This window comes from Rhipicephalus sanguineus, chromosome 3 (genome assembly GCF_013339695.2).
Source record: "Rhipicephalus sanguineus isolate Rsan-2018 chromosome 3, BIME_Rsan_1.4, whole genome shotgun sequence".
Taxonomy (NCBI): domain Eukaryota; kingdom Metazoa; phylum Arthropoda; class Arachnida; order Ixodida; family Ixodidae; genus Rhipicephalus; species Rhipicephalus sanguineus.
In genome coordinates, this window is record NC_051178.1 from 217,357,642 (window position 1) to 217,376,930 (window position 19,289).

Sequence of the window (19,289 nt, forward strand, 5' to 3'; positions counted from 1 at the left end):
GATTATTTAGATTATTTAAAAAGTAATCTAAAAACGTTAATGGAAGCCACACGCACGGCTGCAGTTGCAGTCAGTTTTTGTTGTTCTGACGCGCTGAATTTCATATCAAGTGATGCGGTCTACGTAGGAAATGAATCTGTGAGACGTCCTGAAAAGATTTGATCCGTTCAGGGTCAATGATGTCAATATACGGCAGCGTGAATGCGTCGCAGGTGATCGATGTCATATATCTTTGTTGAAACAGCGCTCACGAGACGACGACGAAGTAAAAAAAGGCACAGGACAGGCGCTGACTCGCAACTAAAGTTTATTAGGAAAGACACGCATATATATAGGTGATGTGCAACAACAAAACAACAACTAAAAACACCAAAAGCGAAAAAGACCCAAACAAGTCTCAGGCAAGTAAAAGCAAAAAAGCAGGTATCATACTCTGCAGGTGCTGCAAAGGTACGAAAATTCTGCGTCACTCAGCGTAATCATATAGTATTTCGGCACTGTCTGTTGGAAAACCGCACAATTATTTCGACTCGTTCTAGCAGGGCAAGCAAGTGCCGCCACTCTGAGGGGATACTATGAATTTTTTTCTTGAACTGTAATCTTTTAGTTTTTTTTTTTTTCTAATTCACGGTGTGTTCATGCTGTCGCACCGACTACTGTTATTACATGCGGTCGTGCATGAGCACGCAGTCTCGATTTCGTGGCGAGGACGGCATCTGTTTCTTGCTCGCAAACAGTTGCCTATCTTGTTTCTGAACTTTTAAGTGACCGCTTATTACTCGCTCGTTTATGGCCCACCGGTGTGGACAAAGTTAGAGCTGTTTACAGGGAGGTGCTGGTGCATATAAAAATGATGCCGATGTTGACATGTCGGCGTGCTTCTTTTTCTTTCTTTGAAGAGTGGTGATATTTGATTAGATTTTGGCGGCGATAAGATGAAGATGGTTGGAGAGTTTCTTCTGCCGGTGAGGCACGAAGCGCGTCGGGCCTTTGATCAGCATCGGAGGTGATTCGCGTTTTTTTTTTAACTTCATCTACCAGATGTACTGTTTCTGCAAAATTCTTGCTGTCGTTTGCAAAGCTAAGTAGTGATATTGGCAGTTCAAGAAACACTAGACAAGCGTAACAACGTGGCTTTTGCATCACGCTTAGAAGAGAATTAACTATGTTGTATATCATTGCGCGACTTGTCGGACACAATTCTTGACCACGTAAAAATTTGTCTTCCTGAGGTAGTTGTTCTATACACGAAGTGACTGAACTCTTTTTTTTTTTTTTTACTAATTTTCATATGGCTCATCGTATACGATACACCCAGCTGTCTTACGAAAGTTGTAACCTCACGACAAAGATCTCCCCACATCCTTTTCATGTAGTATTCAGTGAATGTTTGGGTTTTACAAGGCTGGTATGGAGCACAAATGACATGTATGATGCCGGTTGCCCCGCTGCGAAGTGAAGGATTTCTCGTCCGTGCTAATACTCGTATATATCAACTGCAGTGATCAACATGTGTTGAGCCCAGCTACGAAACTAACTGTTAGACCAAACACATCATATCAAAATATAATAATAAAACGAAGCAATAACAACTCAGGCTGTTCGAGTGCTACTTAGATGTTTTGCACTTTACCGGACAGGGCCCTATTTGACCGCTTATGTTTGTTCGCAAATCTGGCCATATCCGATTGACATTTGACTGCGTGGAACACTGGGAATTCCGGATATATTGCGGCACTTGCCGATTTAGAACCTGCAACGTAACACAAACGATGTACCTTGAAGAGTCTGCAACCGCACACTCCGCGTTTGGTGATGCACGTCGCACACTTATTCAGACAGCAGTTTCCTTTTTTCTAAAGTTGTTAGAACGACCGAAAACAGCACAGTGGATTCCCGTTGACCTTTCACTGGCTGACATCGCAATAAAAGAGAACAAAATCCGCCGGTCGGCCTAAAACACGCAAAAATTGTTCGACAACGCCACTCATCCAAGCACCAGCCCGCACACTCCGCGCCGTCGCGCACGAGCCAGAAAGGAGGAAAGCACCGGTTGCGAGACCAGTCCTCCTCGCCCGATACAACGGTCTATAGAGTGCATATGCCACAAAAATGTGGGATATTCATGTACCATACACGCGCAACATGCTCTGTTCCAATGATCGTGAGACTTAAGGGATCCTAGAAAGTGGTCGACTAATAGCACAAGAGTTTTGGTAATTGACGATAAATATTTACCATCGTAGTTGCTGAACTGACGCTTATAAAACGCCCAAAAAATAAATAATCGCGATACTGACAAAAAAAAAAAACGGCCAATGGCGGCCGGTGCGGACCGGCAACCGGCCTGCCATCTGAAAAACCGGCCGGGCCAGTCTAAAACCGGACAGGTGGCAACCCTGCCTCCAACAGCCATTCTCTCATATCCTTCTTATACTCACTCCCTCTGAACAGTCCCCACTCAGCTTTCAGCCTAGCTTGATGTCCTGTGTCACCTCCAGTGAGTGCTACATGCCCTCTTTCCATGGTGCACACTCGGTGGTGCCACAACACATTTATAATCAAAGATTATACCCATTCACCCTGCCAGAGCTTGTACTACGTTTTGACACGAGGCCATAAAGCAATGAGTCATGCTATATACAACAATATCATCCAGCCATCCAAGAGTCCGTGGACATCTCCCCTGGTGTTAGGTAAAAGAACGGAGGAAGAAATATTTAGGAGGCGAAACTTCCGTTAGAAAAGGCGTCGGGGGAGCGTCTAGATAACGTCACAAAAAAAAAAGAAAAGTCACAGTTTCGCCGCAAGGGTGAAGCAATGAATGCGATAGCAAGAAAAGCGGCCAGTGATGAACGCGCTGCTACGCTGCAAAACCATCTACCCCCCGGCAGCAACTACCGCACGAGCAGACAGCGGAAGGGCAAGGTTCTCCCTGCGCAAATATTAGAAGAAGCAAGCGAGCTGGCTGACGACCTTTAAATGCGCCCGTTGTGCTCCTTGCGCCATCTCGCTGGTAATTAAGAAACGCTGATTAGCGCCTGCCGTCTCTGAGTCCTGAAGGATCTGCGCTTTTTGGCCTAGTGGTTAGCGCCATGCACTGTAGAGGGAGAGGTCGCTGGTTCGATTCCACGCTTCGGAAGAATTTTTTTGAATTATTTTTCTTTGGAACTTTTATATATATATAGATATACATACTTATACGTATACGGTGCATGACGGCGACGGCAAAAACCAGCCGAGACTGTCCATATAATTATTATCGCAATAAAACAAAAATAACATGCGCCGACCGCGGCATTTCAATTGGCGGCGCCTTGCGGCGCGAAGCCGGAACTGCCAAAAAAAAGAAAAAGAAATGCTACTGGCTACGCGGCCGACGCGCACGCGTTTTCTCTAGCAGCGTTTGTGAGCAGACAGCGGCGCTAGCTTCAGCAGGCACGCAATTTTTTTTTTTTTTGTGGATTACCTTCTCAGTAACCTTTCTTTTCATGTAGCGGCCGTGGCTGTAATAAAACTGGTGTGCACATTATGCTCTTCTTCGGCATTTGCGAGCCTAAGATGGGACGCAGGTATTTGTTGAAACCTGCAAAAGCAGGCACAATTAAGCCTTGCAGGGAAAAAGTTGAGCAAGAAACGAACGTAGCCGAACGCGCTCCGCGTGCGTGCTCCGTGACTGTGTCAAAGCTAGAGCGTACTAGAATTTTTCTACTACACTCTAGCGGAGCGGAAGCAACACACGTGGCCGGTTCCCTCGAAAACCGAAACGGCGGCATTGCCCTTGGGTGCCGCTAGACGCTGCCAGCATGAAGTGGCTCTCCGTCAATCTGACGTTATCTGGTCGCCTCAAGTAGCGGAGTTGCACCTCCTGAATGTTTTTTCCTCCGTGGGTAAAAGCAAGGATGAATCCCTGCGTGTCTGCACCAATTATTACCGCCATTTGAACAGTGCCCCAAAGAAGGGCATACCCCTGCTTCCACACTTAGAAGACGCAATTGATTGGCTCTGTAATGAAAAGTATTTTTCTACTGGAAAATTGATGCCGACAAGAGAGATTGAGAGAAAACTGCCTTTATCAGGCAGACAGCCCGTTCAAGTTCAAGGTCATGCCGTTCGGGCTTTACTCAGCACCTATGACATTACAGCACATGATGGACAGTGCTGGCAGGCCTGAAGTGGTAGTCCTTCTTTGTCCACTTGGATGACATCCTCGTTTTTTCCACAAATTTTGACAATTACCTTAGGTGGCTTGAGGCGCAGTGTTACAAGCAATCAAGTCATCCAGGCTCGCTGTGTGCTGCCCCTCTTGCCCATCGCCTCTCTTTGAAAATATGCTTCCCAACACATACTTAATTGAATAAGGATGTCCCCTTGGCTGTTGCTTGTGTAACCTTGCTGTTTAGGTATGAAGAAAGGATGCAAATTTTCTTTTCCTTCTAGTTATGTGGGAGAACTGAGAAAGTACTATTAAGATGAGGGAGAACAAGACGAATTTTGTGGTTCTCGTGATGATAGGCACAACATTAAGAGATCCGAAGACAGCAATAGGGGTCAGAGAACAAACAGGGGTAGCACATGCTGCCATTACGCTAAAGAAATGGAGCTGGGCAGGCATCAGACTGGTGGTCAATTAGAGCCACGCAATTGTTACCAAGGGAGTCCTCAAGCTGGAACCTGCTTCACATAAACTGAAGAGGCCCTGCAGTGGACACAAAATAAGCTTATAATTATGATAAATAACCATGAAATTGTCCACATTCGGTGGCCTTGTCATGACCGCAGTCTGCCCAAAAGACCACTCTTTCCCCTAGTCCTTTAAGTGACAATGAAAAACACTTTATTGGGCTTTTTAACGGAGATAAACAAAACAGAGCCAGCAGCACCGTGTGTGTAGCAGAGGCTTCAGCTAGGAGACTGCTCAGTACATCCTATGGCTGCTCATAAGCTCTGCGTAAAGTAAAACTCCTTTGTAACATGATTTACAAGGTTTAGTTTGAGAGCAGCTAAAGTTTGAATAACTACTAGAAAACTTCGCTAACTGACTTCTTTTTTTGAGAATATGCTGTAATTCCAGAAGTCTATCACTTGTCAAAGCATGCCATTTGTTAAAAACTTTGTGCATAGATTAAGTTTTTGAAATTACAGAGTGAAAGTGCGTGGTGAAGTATATATCAATTGTTGTTTCAGTTAGCAGCTTCTCACAATGCATTTTCAACACTGAACCAGTCACTGCTATGTACTGGCACGGACACTGAGTAATGAAATTTCAAGCTGCTGATGGCCGTGTGGGGAGAAAAGCTGTCGACCTGGAATGGCGCCTCGTGGCATCTCTGACGATGCAAGACGTGAATAGTAAAATACCCAGCCATTTTTTTATTTTCAGCAATTTTACGTGTAGAAAAAAAAAGGCTACCATATTTACTCGAATCTAAGCCAATGATTTTTTTTTTCGAAAAAACGTGTGAAGGTGGGTGGGGGGGGGGAAGGTGTCGGCTTAGATTCGAGTACAATGATTAAGTTTTTTTTTTCTGGCCTTGCGAATTTCAGGGGTCGGCTTAGAATCGAGGCCGGCCTAGATTCGAGTAAATACGGTACTTTGGAGCAAATTTGTAGCAGAAGGAACTGTGTTTAGGAGCAGGTTTGGAGCTGAAAAAATTGTGTTTCGGAGCAGAATTGGAGCAGACATAGAGTTTGGGATAACTTGGAGTAGTACAGCAGTAAGTCTGCAACTTTCTAGTGCATATTTTTATTAATGAGCAACTACAAAATGCTGCTCTAATGCAAACAACAAGACAAGGCCAGCAGTCAGAGAGCCTCCATTAATTAGGCTGTTTACATGAGAACATGTCATATGCAGGCTAACCGCAACACACAAGATGTGCATTGTGCTGAAGTATTAGTGACAATGAGAGCATAGCACATACAGTTTCTGCAAGTGACTGGTGTCAAAACGTCATTTCCTCCTAGTTTTCAAGAGGGGAAGGGGGTGGCAGCTTCTACAGAAGACCACCACCACCACTAGTGATATTACCACCCCTTGGATCTGCTGCTGACATGGGTTTTCAAACTGGGTTTTGCAACAGTCGCAGGTGTGGTGTGATGTCGTGCATTTATGCTGCTAATCCTGGAGTCTCTGTGCCTCCCGACAGTTTCGGTTTCTCAAGGTGTGCCACAGAGCGCCGCACGATGGACATTTCCTGTAACCATTGTTACGCGCACTCTCTGAATAAAATTACACATCATCTCCCCCTACGGGCAACCATGGTGGGATGCGAAAGCATCGAGTTTCCGTTTCTCTTATGTGACTTATGAGACGGTGGTTGTCAAGGCGTATGAATTACCGCTTGCCGACGCTGACGTTTACCTTCGGCTTCCCGAGCCTTCCTCAGCATCGCGGCGGTGGCGCTGCCGCTGCAACTAGCGCCGATGTTGATGTTGTTCATGGCGTTTCGCACACTGTTGCACAGAGAGAGAATGACGGAAGCACAGCAAACGCGCGCTTTCGCAGCCTCGAGATTCGCTTGCCGGCGTTGTAGTTTACGTTCTGCTTCGCGAGCGTGATAGCGCCGTTGCGAAGGATTACAGTGCTTGCCGGCGTTGCCGTTTACATTCAGCTTCGCGAGCGTCCACAGACTAGAAAACCTGTCCCAGGGGGCGCTGCTGTGCCTTTCTGAAAAGCGCCCCCTTTTTCAGAAATCTCGTTATGCAGTCGCGCACGGCGCTCCGCTGCCGGTTCGTTTACGCTGCGGCTGCGTGCGTTGTGTCTCGCTGCACGCGCGCGCATGCTTTCTCTCTCTCTTTGTCGTTTTCTGCTCATCCTGGAGTGCAACTATTCAGCAACTATTCAGCAGATTTTGAATAGACTGGCATACCTGATTCCACTGCAGGTACGAAAAGCAGCCACGGCACCGGGGTAGTCCTTGATGGTGCCATGGTAGTAACAGTGCTCCACCTCCTGGACATTCAAAAGATGACAGGCTGTCATCATCCACCAAGCCGTATGTGCTAGACAATAAAAGAGCACTTGCAGGGGAAAGGCAAGGAAAAACTGGATGATCTGGCAACTGTTCTGGCTCTTTCTTGAGTACTTTCATAACATGTAGGGATGGGCGAATATCCAGGCGTTTTGAATATTCGAACGAATATTACAGTATTTAAATTCGCTTCGATACGTATTTAGATTATTCAAAATTTCAAAGTATTCAAAATGAACGAATATATGTATATATTTGACCGCACATAACATTCTGCAAAGGTGCTTTTACTGGAGCGTCTAGTTGCTGTGCCGTGAAACAACTCATCCAGGGGAAATCTGCACTGCCGTGAAGCCACACTTCAAGGTTAAATGTACATATTTTTTTAAGTTTGAAAGCATGTTATGCGGGCTTATATGCACTAAGCATAGTAATTTTTAAATTGTAACGTATTGCACCACTTATAACTTGCACCCTACTGCTATTCAAATCTTGATACTATTCAAGGCTGCTTCCACTTCATTTCAAACCAAAAAAGTGACATTCTCTCATACCTAGTTCCAATCCTTAAAAATATTGTGCAAGGGTCATGACAAAAATGCTCACTTTTCTTAATAATATGCGGTAAATACTATTCGAACTATTCGATCCGAAATTATTCGACAAAATCACTATTCGCTTCGGATTCGCTTCGAACCTCAAATTCACTATTCGCCCATCCCTAACATGTCGTGAATTTTTGCTCTCACAAGCAATATCTAAATTTCTCTGCCACCAGCGTGCCACCCTTACTTACTTTCTGCAATGACAGGAACAGTAAGTTTCCATCAGTTGAACTGTACGGCTCCTCAAGTTCTTTCACATTAAGAGGACAGGCACCTAGTGCTTGGCCCAAAGGGACATTAATTACACTCGTGTCAGAAAACTCTGCCACTTCTGCCACTGTAGAAGTGGCAGTGACATACTGCCATGAAGATACGGCAGCTACAATTGGCAGACTGAATTAAATGTTTTAGGAAATGTAAACTGCATATTGGTAAGCAGTATTTCACCCTGCGATACATGTGAAGTGCTCAAAAGAAACTCACTGCAGACACTCACTTGAAGAAACTTTTGACATCAGTATGACAAGCAAGTCTTATTATTTGCATCATGAAAGTATGTTGATTCTTCTCGTTACCATTATTACCAAAAAAAAAAAAGTTGAACACATGCTTGAAACCAAGGCATAAAGACATATACAGTGTATGCTCCATAAACGGCCTCTTATTATTATTATTAGGGTTTAATGGCGGAAAGGCTAGAAAGGCCATAGAGTGCCAAGGCAATGTAACATGTAAATGCATCGGTGTGATCAATGACTGTGGCTAAGTGTAACGTGGCTGTAAAGGGCCTAAAATGCAGCACACTAAATATGCGTAAAATATATATACGTAATAAAATTATGACAATGACATGGAATATGTGCAATGAATGTCAGATGATGGTAGGTTGGTATCGAGAGCAGTGATGATACAGTGCATACTAATAGGTAAAATGTTGCATGTAGCACAACAGTAGCTGAGGGACTACAAATGTATATGGCGGCTTATACCAAGTGGCCCTACCGTGGTAGGGTCTGACAAGCCACTGATAGTATCACCGAAAATAAAGGCTAGCCCTGCCCTCAGAGTTGAAGGCTGGGCTGCTACCTGTGTCGCCAGAATATACGTAGCAGAAAATGAACGTCGCTCAAAAAGTGTAGAAGTTTGTTAAGGGAACCATGGGGCTGTCTGATAAAAACAGTGATGGATGAAGCGGGATAGGTCTTTTAAAAATCTCCGGTAAGTGGCGTGTCCGCTGCATCTCCATTTGAGTACTTTCGATAAGGACGTGTAAAACGGACAGGTTCTTTCCACATCTCTCACATTTTGGTGCGTTTGAGCCGTTTACGAGATGGGAATGAGCGCTATAGGTGTGTCCTATACGGAGTCGGCATAGAACAACTTCTTTGTATCTATCACGACAGGGGAAAATGAGGTTTTTAATACGAGGTTGCACTGTATGGAGCTTGTTGTTTATTTCGAGGTCCCATTCTTTCTGCCAGCTCTCCCATAGATTGCGGTGGACAAGCGCTTTGAGATCTTTGTATGGCACAGTGTACATGTCAAGATGGCTTTTTTGCGCGGCTACAGCTGTGCAGGCATCCGCTCTCTCGTTTCCATCGATACCGACATGGCCTGGTACCCAACATACTGTAATCTCTGAGGTGCTCCAATATGCTGTAATTAATTGCTTTTTTAAATCACTGAGGACTGGATTTTTGTTTGGTCTGCCAGTGTTCAATGCACGAACAACGCTCAATGAATCAGTAAATAGTATGACTGATTTCCTAATGTTACGATTAGTGATGTATTTTATGGCGGTTAATATTGCATATGCTTCTGCGGTAAAAATACTAGTGTGCATGTTGAGTCTTTGTGAAGAGGCGAATTCAGGGACGATGGCAGCGGCAGATACAGATTGTCTAGTCTTTGAAGCATCTGTGTAAAATTGCTGACAGCAGCGATATTTGTATTGGAGTGATAGGAAATGCTGTTGTATAGCTGCACGAGAATGGCGCTGTTTATCTATGTGGCAAAAAGACATGTCACATTTTATGTGGTTTTTTTGCCACGGTGGGAGCCACTCTATGGAAGGTGCTTGAGTGACTTGTAGCGGTATTTCGGCTTGAGCAGCAGTCGCGGTACAGGTAAGACTGAATAGCTTTGAAAGAGACGGTCGCTTTTCAAAAAACCTTAGAGAAGAAGTGTCCGCCACGAGTTTTGCACAGGGATGTGTCGGAATGGAAAATAGCTTAAGGGTGTACATGAGGCTGCAGTATTCATGCTGCTCGAGTTGCATGGGCCACTCGTTTGCCTCACCGTACAGACTACTGACCGGACTTGTGCGGAACGCATCAGTAGCAAGACGAATGCCTAACTGGTACACCGGACCCAGCACCTTAAGTGTCGTTTTTGAGGCTGAGTCGTATACTATGCAGCCATAGCTCAGCCGGCTTTTAACAAGACTGTTAAACAGCGATAACAGACATTTAGTGTCAGTTCCCCATGATGGATGCGACAGCGTTTTGAACAAGTTCATCGTTTTCAGGCATTTCAACTTCAGTGCCTTGATGTGAGGAATGAAAGGCATTTGAACATCAAAAATTAGCCCAAGAAACTTATGTTCATTCTTAACACACATAACATATTCTTAACGCAAATGGAGAGGTTACACGACCGAAAGCTTACTTGGATATCATCTACGTAAACAGAGTAGGATATTGTGGGTGGGAGAGCAGTGCGTAGAGAGTTCATCTTTACTATAAAAAGGGTGCAGCTGAGAACTCCGCCCTGCGGGACTCCGTTTTCTTGTATGTATGTTTTGGAGAGGGCTGTACCGACCCGTATTCGAAATTTCCTGTCAGTCAGGTAGCTGTGTATGACGTTGTATAGGTTGCCACATATACCGTAGCGATCCAAGTCCCTTAGTATTCCATAGCGCCAGGCTGTATTGTATGCCTTTTCAAGGTCAAAAAAAACAGAGAGGTAATACTGCTTGTGCACAAATGCTTCCCTAATATACGATTCTAGCAGTACTAAGTTATCTGTCGTACACCTGCTTACGTGAAAGCCGGCTTGGTGCGGATCTAGGATTTCATTAAGTTCCAGAAAATACATTAGACGGCGATTTATGATATTTTCGAATAACTTGCATAAACAGCTAGTTAGGGCAATAGGCCTCTAATTTCTTACATCCGATGCATCCTTGCCTTGCTTCAGGATTGGGATTATTATGGCCTCCTTCCACGAATACGGCATCTGTCCTGTGGACAAGATTTTGTTATATAGGCCAAGTAAGCATTCCAGTGTTTCTCTGGGTAATCGCCTGATCATCTCGTATGTGATTTGACCGGCCCCGGTGCCGAGTTTCCAGAGCTCTTAAGTGCAACATTAAGCTCGTGCATAGTGATGGGGCTGTTGTACCCTCCCTCAGTGGGTTTCCGTGGGCGGAAGTGGCAAGACTCCACCGTTGTCTTATGGCTCAAAAATGCCCTTGAGTAGTGCTCCGAGCTCAATATGTGCTGGAAGTGCTCTCCTAGCCGGTCAGCTTGGCTTTCAAGTGGGGTTCGAAGACTGCTTACTAATGGAAGAGGGCTAGCGGGTTGTGCCTTGAGTATCCTAACCCTGTGATAGACTTTTCTAGTGTCTGCGTAGGAATTGAGGAGAGGTATTTCAACTAACTCTCCCTCTTTGCTATACGTCGAATGCACCTTCCATTTGCTTTACAACGCTTGAATTCTATTAGGTTTTCAGCTGTAGGATAGCGAGACAGCATACCCCACGCTTTGTTCTGATCCTTTTTCGCCTTTTCACATTCCTCATTCCACCATGGCATATCATTGGCCCTTCTGCCCGGTCCTTTGGGAATTGATTCATTTGCGGCAGATATGATGTATTTTGTGATGAACGCTGCCATACCCTCAACATCAAGGTGTTCTATAGTGCTATATAGTAGCGATGATAGCGCATAGAATAGTTCCCAGTTCGCTTTAGACAGCTTCCATCGTTTAGGAAATGTAGGACCCTCCTGGTTACCAGTAGCTTGCAAGGCCGCTGGGAAGTGATCACTGTTATAGGGGTTGTTGATCACCTTCCACTCCAGATACGGCATGAGCGAAGGAGAGGAGATCGAGAGGTCGATTGATGAGTATGTCTTATGTGCCGCGCTATAAAATGTAGGTTGTCCCTTGTTAAGGGACGATAGCAAGTACTGTTCTACTATGAACCCCCTCGCATCACAGTGCGGATTGCCCCAAAGCTGATTCTGACCATTTAGATCTCCAACCAATATAAAAGGTTCTGGCAGCTGGTCTAGTAGGTCCTCGAGCTCTGTTTTTGAGAGTCTATAGTCAGGTGAGATGTATATTGAACATACAGTTATCAAGGAGTTAAGAAGTATCGCTCGACTAGCTACCGCCTCAAGAGGAGTATTGGGCGCCAAATGTTGGCTGGCTATCGAGCTTTCCTTTAATATAGCAACTCCACCGGCGACGAAAAGACCGCTATATCGCGATCCTTTCGGTACATAACGTATTGGTTTAAAAAGTTATTGTTCGTCGATTTTAAATGGGTTTCCTGGAAGCAAAAGACCTTGGGTTTATATTCGGACAGCAATTCCTTGATGTCAAGGTTACGTAAGAGTCCGCAAGCATTCCAATGGAGTACCTGAACTGCCATTATGCAATCATAGAATAATGCTTTTGCATCGCAGTAGACCCGACCCAAAGTCAAGTCATCATTTCCGTATTCCGCTCACCTCTTCAACTTGCCTCTCGCAAGCGCTCAAGAGAGTTCTGGCGGCCTTTCGGTGGCAGTGCCGAAGGGCCTTGTGTTATATCCATTGTCTCGTCAGAGACGCTGGATGAACGTGCGCTGCGCATCTGGGCATTAGGTTTAGGCCTCTCCTCGGAAAGGGAGGCCTTTTGGACCGCTGAGCCACTGGCCTGCTGTCCTTAGGTGGCAGGGTGGAGCTAGCCACACCTGCCGTGGGGGCAGGTGGCCTCATCGTCGCCCCACTGTCTGGGGTCCGGACGGCCACCAGAAGCTGCTGCCGCACTGCCCCCTTGAGTGCAGCGTCAGCGTAAGTACTGTGACTTACGATTGAAAAATGTCTCCGTGCTTCCTTGAAAGAAATGTTTCCTCTGACTTTGAGTGATATGATGTCTTTCTCGCGTTTCCATGCAGGGCAGGCCCAGGAGTAGGAAGGGTGCCCTCCATCACAGTTGATACAGCGGGGTGAGTTGCTACATTCATCTGCGGGGTGACCATGAGAGCCGCATTTAGCACACGTGAGCTGCCCACATAGCTTTGATATCCGTGGCCATACCTCTGGCACTTAAAGCAGCGTCGGGGATTGGGTATGTAAGGTCTGACATGCATTCGGATATAGCCTGTTTCTATGTGCTCTGGCAATGTACTGCTGCCAAATGTCAGGATCAAGTGCTTGGTGGGTATTTCTTTATCATCACGTCGGATTTTGATTCTTTGGACATTGATTACATTGTGCTCACTCCAGCCCTCGAGCAGTTCAGTTTCACTGAGTTCAATCGGGTCATCGTCGGACACTGTGCCGCGGACAGTGTTCATGGATTTGTGCTTTGTAATTGTGACAGGAACGTCACCGAATGTCTGAATGGTATTCAGTTTGTCATGCCGGGTTTTACTACACACTTCAAGAAGCAGGTCTCCACTTGCCATTTTTGTTACTTTGAAACCAGGTCCAAGCTTATCTGTGAGGGTTCCTGACACAAGAAAGGGTGAGAGATTTCTGGCTGTTTTTTCTGGCTGCTCACTATGCGCGACATGAAATCAGGGAAAGGCATCATTTATTTGAGCTGGGAGCTTCAAGGTTACTTCGGTGCGCACTCTTTTGTTAGTGCGATCATGTAAAGAGGGAAAAGAGTTTGCCATCAAATATTCTTCCTATTCGGCAACGGTGCTAGCCACCCACCAGCGAGCCCAACAAGGGGATGTTGCAGGTTTCAAAGACCTGCAGACGTCAGCTATACACTGCAGCTATAACCTAATATATATGCCCAAGACTGGGCATAGTACACAAGATTAAACCTTTAAACCTTGCCGCCTAGAAAAAACGGAAGTGAATTGAAAAGAGGAGAAGACAAGAAAGATTTAAAGTGAGAGAGAAAGACGAAGCTGAGAGGAGAGAGAGACAGAAAAAGGCAACTGCCGATTTTCCCTGGGTGGGTCAGCCCAAGGGTGCCGTCTACGTGAAGCCGGGACAAAAGGGGTGTGTTGCCTCTGCCGGGGGGCCTTAAAAGTCCAATCACCCGGCGTCGGCTCAACCCCCAGGATCCCCTTTTCCCCGGAAACGGCAAAGCCATGCTCGGCTAGGCATGGGAGGGGGTCAAAACCCCCCGTTAGCTCGGGTCCGTGGTGTCGCTACACATCAAACGCCTGCTTGCGCAGACGCCCCTGCAGGGCCATAAACGGCCTCTGCATGGCATTATCCCCTCCCCACAAAAAAAAAAAAAGGAAGCACCCTCTCGATGCCGCAGCGCAAAAGGATCGTCAAAGTTAAGCCACATAAATTAGAAATGGGTGGAATAGCACAGGGAGAAAATAAAAGAATCGCGAAAGGCAATAGGCCTGAGGACAGTTGCCACAACACAAAGGTTGTGAACTGCAGTCAGCACAAAAGGTATGCCTTAACACTGATGATGTGAACAATGTCAGAGGAACAACATGGTCTACAAGAGCGGTTTTTGCTCAGACCACTTCATAGGTGACTTCACCGAAGCGGTGTAGAACTCTGTACAGTCCAAAATACCAGCGCCACAATTTTTCCGAGTGCCTGATTGACGAACAGTTTTGCCTATAACGAACCTCAATATTACTAAGTTTTCTATTCCCCACTTTTAGCCCCACTTTTACTCCATAAAAGGCAGTGGCATAGGCAGAAATTTGTTTTGGGGGAGGGGGGCACGTCCTTGTTCTGACGTGGGGTCCGGGCAGGTAAGTGTAGTTGAGTGTTATTTTCAGCTCTGTATCCCATGGGAGATAAAAATTACGGGAAGGGGGGTGGGTTCAAGGGCCATGTGTTTCACCCCCTGGCTATGCCACTGAGAGAAACACATGTATTTCCGACCTCTATGTAGCAAAGTGGCAGCGGGAGGCACCCTTGATATAACGAATTTTCGCCGCCAACATCCTAGAGATTTTGCCCCGAATTGTCATTTTGGCAGGAGCAGGAGCCGCTATCATCCCGGCGCCGCATTGATTCGCTAATCCTCTTTCACAAGTTCTTCTACAGCATGCTTCATCATGCACCATATATTTTGGTGCCCCGCCACCATGCACATACATCGCTTCGCACAGGGCACCACTTGCAAGTTACTCATCCACACAGCCGCACTATGACCTTTTCTGCATCCTTTTTATGTCGATCATCGGCTGACTTAGTCGAGAGTTCGATGGAATATCGTCTGGTCAGGTAAAGGCATGGTAAAAAACAGGTCACTGACCAATGTCAAAAAACAAAATGACGTTTCGGGGTCCGTACGGATCCCTTGTTCACAATTTGAACACGATTGTGAACGAGGGATCCGTATGGACCCCGAAACGTCATTTTGTTTTGTGAACAAAGGATCCGCACGGACCCCGAAACGTCATTTTGTTTTTTGACATTGGTCAGTGACCTGTTTTTTACCATCATCGGCTGACTGGAACGGCCTGCGCCGCCACGTTGTCGAAATCACCTGCTCATCAACATTTACAGAAAAACTAAAAATGTAACACCCTTCAATAAATGTATGTAGCCACTAACCTGAAAAAAAAAAATAAAGTTTTTTTTTGTAAACCCCACCCCTTATGTAACACCTCCAATGTGAGGCCTTTAAGGAAAAGAAAGTGAAGTGAAGCATGCATCTCCTGCAGTTGCCCCACCGACGACGGAGCGTGAAGTGGTGGCATGGCATGTTCGAAGTCCCGGCGACTGCGAGATGAGCGTTCATTTGTGCGTGCGGGCATATTAGTGATTCTAAGGAGCAAAGAAGGCACTCTGTCTCCCAAGAGGCAAAGCCTAAGTGCCCTTCTCCCTTCAAACCTAACCTCCCTTCAAAGCTAACCGAAAGGAAATACTAGAGGCCTTGGAAATAGCTAGGCTGGGTGACGCATGCCTGAGCAGACCTTCAGTTGCCTAGTCAGAAAAGGAGGTCGTTCTTCTACCTGAATGACTGCACGCGCAATGAGCTTGCTTTTTGGTCATGTTTCTCTCAGCTTTTATCTTCGACTTGTCATGCTTTGTTTCTTCTTTTCGTTTTCAACCGCGCAGGTATACAATGCGTGATTTGACGAATAAAACTTCTGTTGTAAGTCAGCACTGTTGTTTGTGTCCTCCTCGGCCTGGTCTTTCGTCTTTCGCACTGTTTCCCTCCAATATGTCGTACCAACTCGCCCAAGCAACCAATTTAGCCACCCTTCGGTTGTTGCAGAAGTCTCTGAAGGTCCACGTCCCTATAAAAAAATATCCTTGCTCTGTGTTGACGGTGTCCGTGTCGTTACGCAGTCAAGCTTCGAGTTCGCGCCGCACATGGAGAGCGCTTTTTTGGATATTCCGTGGTATCTGTGTCCTCCGCTCTTCATTTTCGACAACGTGTACACGTGCATGGCTTCAGTGCGTGTGCATGGAGCAGCCCCTGATGACGCACAGCATTGTGAATTTTTTTTAATGCAAACTGTGTCGTCACTACCAAGGAGATGTCAGATTAGGCACTGGTGGAAACTGTCCGAGACCATGGTGATGACAATGATGGATCTTCGGACGTCCACTCGTTATGCACTTTGCCATCCTGCGCTACGCCGCAGGTTCACTAGACCGTGGTCTCCATGATTAGCTCCGGCAACGCGACGGCGCATTGCCGGAGCCAATCTCAGAGGCCACGGCTAGACAATGAAGGAGCAGTGTGGTTTTGATGACCTACGAACGTTCAGTACTGCCATCCCTCACGAACAAGCAATAGAGCAAAATAACGCAGTTTTTTGCCGCTAAATAAATGCTTTGCGTCAGCTCTGCCTTCAGTTCCCCTTTTGTATAATATGTGTGTTTCTTTTCCTACTTTTCATGGTCCCCAAGAAGGTGGGGTGGCGCCGCCTGGCGGGAGGCCTGGATGACGTCGCAGCATGGACTCTGCGGCGCCCGCAGTTGCGTGCCTACATAACGTGCGCTCGCTTCATGCGCTGTTCAGTGGTGTAGCCAAGGGTACCACACCACACCCGTGCCCCCCCTCCCTTCCCGAATTCTTTTTTTGCCATGGCATACAGAACAACAAATGACACTCAACCACATCTGCCTGCCCGTCGCCCACTTCAGATCAAAGAGGTGCCGCCCCCCCCCCCCCAAATTTCTGCCTATGCCCCTGGCACTGTTCCACTTTGTGAAAAATTTGCGCATACCACACGACGACACAACAAAAAAAGTTCACAAGGACCAGCACAGTCCTTGTTAACTTTTTTCGTTGTGTCTTCGTGTGGTGCGCGCAAATTTTCCACAATGCAGCCAAATCAACTAGCCCGCCTTTCCATCTTATTGCTGTTCCACTGTTTGCGTTTGCTTTTTGCTTGTCTCAAGCTTGAGACGAATGACGAAAACAGTATCGATAATGTTCCGAGTTAAATCACAAGAAGCTATATCTTTTTTCTGTACAATCACCAATGGTGCCCGCGCTCCATCGTGCATGCACACTTCAAAAGGGGGGATCAGATTGTGTTGTTGTGTCACGCTGCTAACCTCGAGGATGGGTTTGATTCCCAACCACAGCAGCCACATTCTGACAACGGTGAAAAGACAGGGTATCCCTGTGCTTAGATACAGGAGCATGTTCAAGAATTCGAGGTGGTGAAAATTAATTTGCAGCGTGCCTCACAATCATGTCATGGTTTTGACATGATTAGGTTGCGTTGTTCACGGGAGATTCGTCTAGGACATGTGATGGTTTCGCCTCCGCAAGTGTTATTTGCGTTGGACGCATCCGCGTTATGGGGGCAGTATTTGTGCCAGTCTGCCAACCCCCGCACGCGTTTACAAAAATGCATGCAGTATCAAGTCTCGCAAAATCTCTAAAGCACTCGCCCCAGAATACAGCCGCAGTGTCGTTTTAGTTTTTCTTGTGTACTTGCTCGCTCATCACGCTGTATAGTTTCACGTTTTTCTTGCAATAATTTTGGTGCTTCATTTCACTAGAGAAACATGTTGAGGTTAATTGCGGAAGCTTCTTATTGCTGTCAGATTGTGCCTTCATGCAGCATTGTTGCAATGGTGCAGTCACGTGCATGACGCAGTTTAGATATCCAACTCGTAAATTAAGTTTTCATGCATTTCATTACCCCTGAGCAGCATAAACCTGTATGTGGACATGACGTGAGAGACCAGTCGTTAATACATTGAGGCGAAGGACGTTTAATTATTACGTGGGTCCAATCTTCGAGTGCGCCATTGAAACACTGCTGAACGCCCGATTTGAATTTCTGGCGTTTGTTTGGCAAGCGATAGCTATCAGCAGCGCTCCCTCGTGAAATTAACATTAAAGTTTGTGACGCGGCGGTTGACCGGATCTGCAGTTCACCCAACTCAGGGTATACGACTACATAATCCCTGACGACTGTTGAGAAAAAATCTGTACATATCACCCAATATGCCAACATCTCAAAACCGTTGTTTGTGCGGCAGTGCAAATTCTGTCAAATCATCTAGATTATTTACAGAGGCAGACATAACTTGCCTGACAAACCAAAATGTATTTAGTCAATTGAAAATGCCCTAATTTCATTCGTGATACTTCGGGACACAAGTTTTAACATTGGAGTCTATTCGTGTCCTAATGAAGTTAGAATCATTCAGCAGAAATGTTTTCTTAGCCCCGATTTCTTGGAGTGTAGGCGGTGAAAACAACGAACGTCTTGCTATCCTGCATCACCCTTTTCATTTTTTTTTTTCCGTTCGAATGGGAAGTTTGCCCATCCTAAGCTATATTATCCAAACTTCATCATTTCGTTCACTCTCGCTAGTAAAGAAAACTTCCACGTTCTGCCTTTGGAGATGTGCATCGTAAAACTGAGAAGTAATCGCCACTGTATCGCAAAAGAGCGCGTAGACGGCGGACGCAGAAAACGGCGATCCACAGAGGTGGAGCAGGCGAGTCCTTGCGCCGTGACGTCTCATCGGCACGACTGCAGCGACGCCAGTGTTCATTCTCGGGGCTAATATCGTGTGGGGGTGCTATCACCGCCTGTAAAGTTGTTAGCGCCTCATGGCGCACGCGCGTTCTGCGGATCAGCCACTGTCAGCTTTAACGCTGCCGTACGAGAAGTGGCGCTGGGATCGCATGGTGTAAGGTGGCACGGTGGCGCCGCCCTGTCGGCGAGGATAGACCAGTGTACAGAAAACAGCAGCAAGACTCTTTGGGGTCTTGTTTGGTAGCGTGCGTGGATGGACGTCTCCTGCGGTGGGTCCGTGGGGGACGATACCGTGGCTCGTTTCCCGCGGGCCCCTCGTGGTGAGTCGAACGTCGGCGACTCCGCATTCGCACGCATTGTATGTGTTGTTTCATGTGCATTGTATTGGCATTGTATAAGGTTACTGAGTGTGTTAATAGTTGTGTATCAGACGCGGCAGGCGAGCTCGTCGTATGTAAAAGTGTTTAATAAATGAACACGTGTTGGTTGCCCGGACAGCGTGAACTGTGCGCGTGTGTTCCGAGAGCAGCGCTTTATCTCT

The 19,289-nt window shown here is 46.4% G+C and overlaps 1 protein-coding gene across 1 annotated transcript in view; it reads right to left on the bottom strand.

Moving 5' to 3' along the window:
- LOC119388291 (disintegrin and metalloproteinase domain-containing protein 11) overlaps positions 1–19,289 on the bottom strand; it is a 483,088-nt gene that overhangs the window by 367,083 nt on the left and 96,716 nt on the right. The window contains exon 6 of the mRNA XM_049413903.1: positions 6,873–6,955. Coding sequence (XP_049269860.1) covers positions 6,873–6,955 — 83 coding nt within the window. The remainder of the gene's footprint in view (positions 1–6,872; positions 6,956–19,289) is intronic.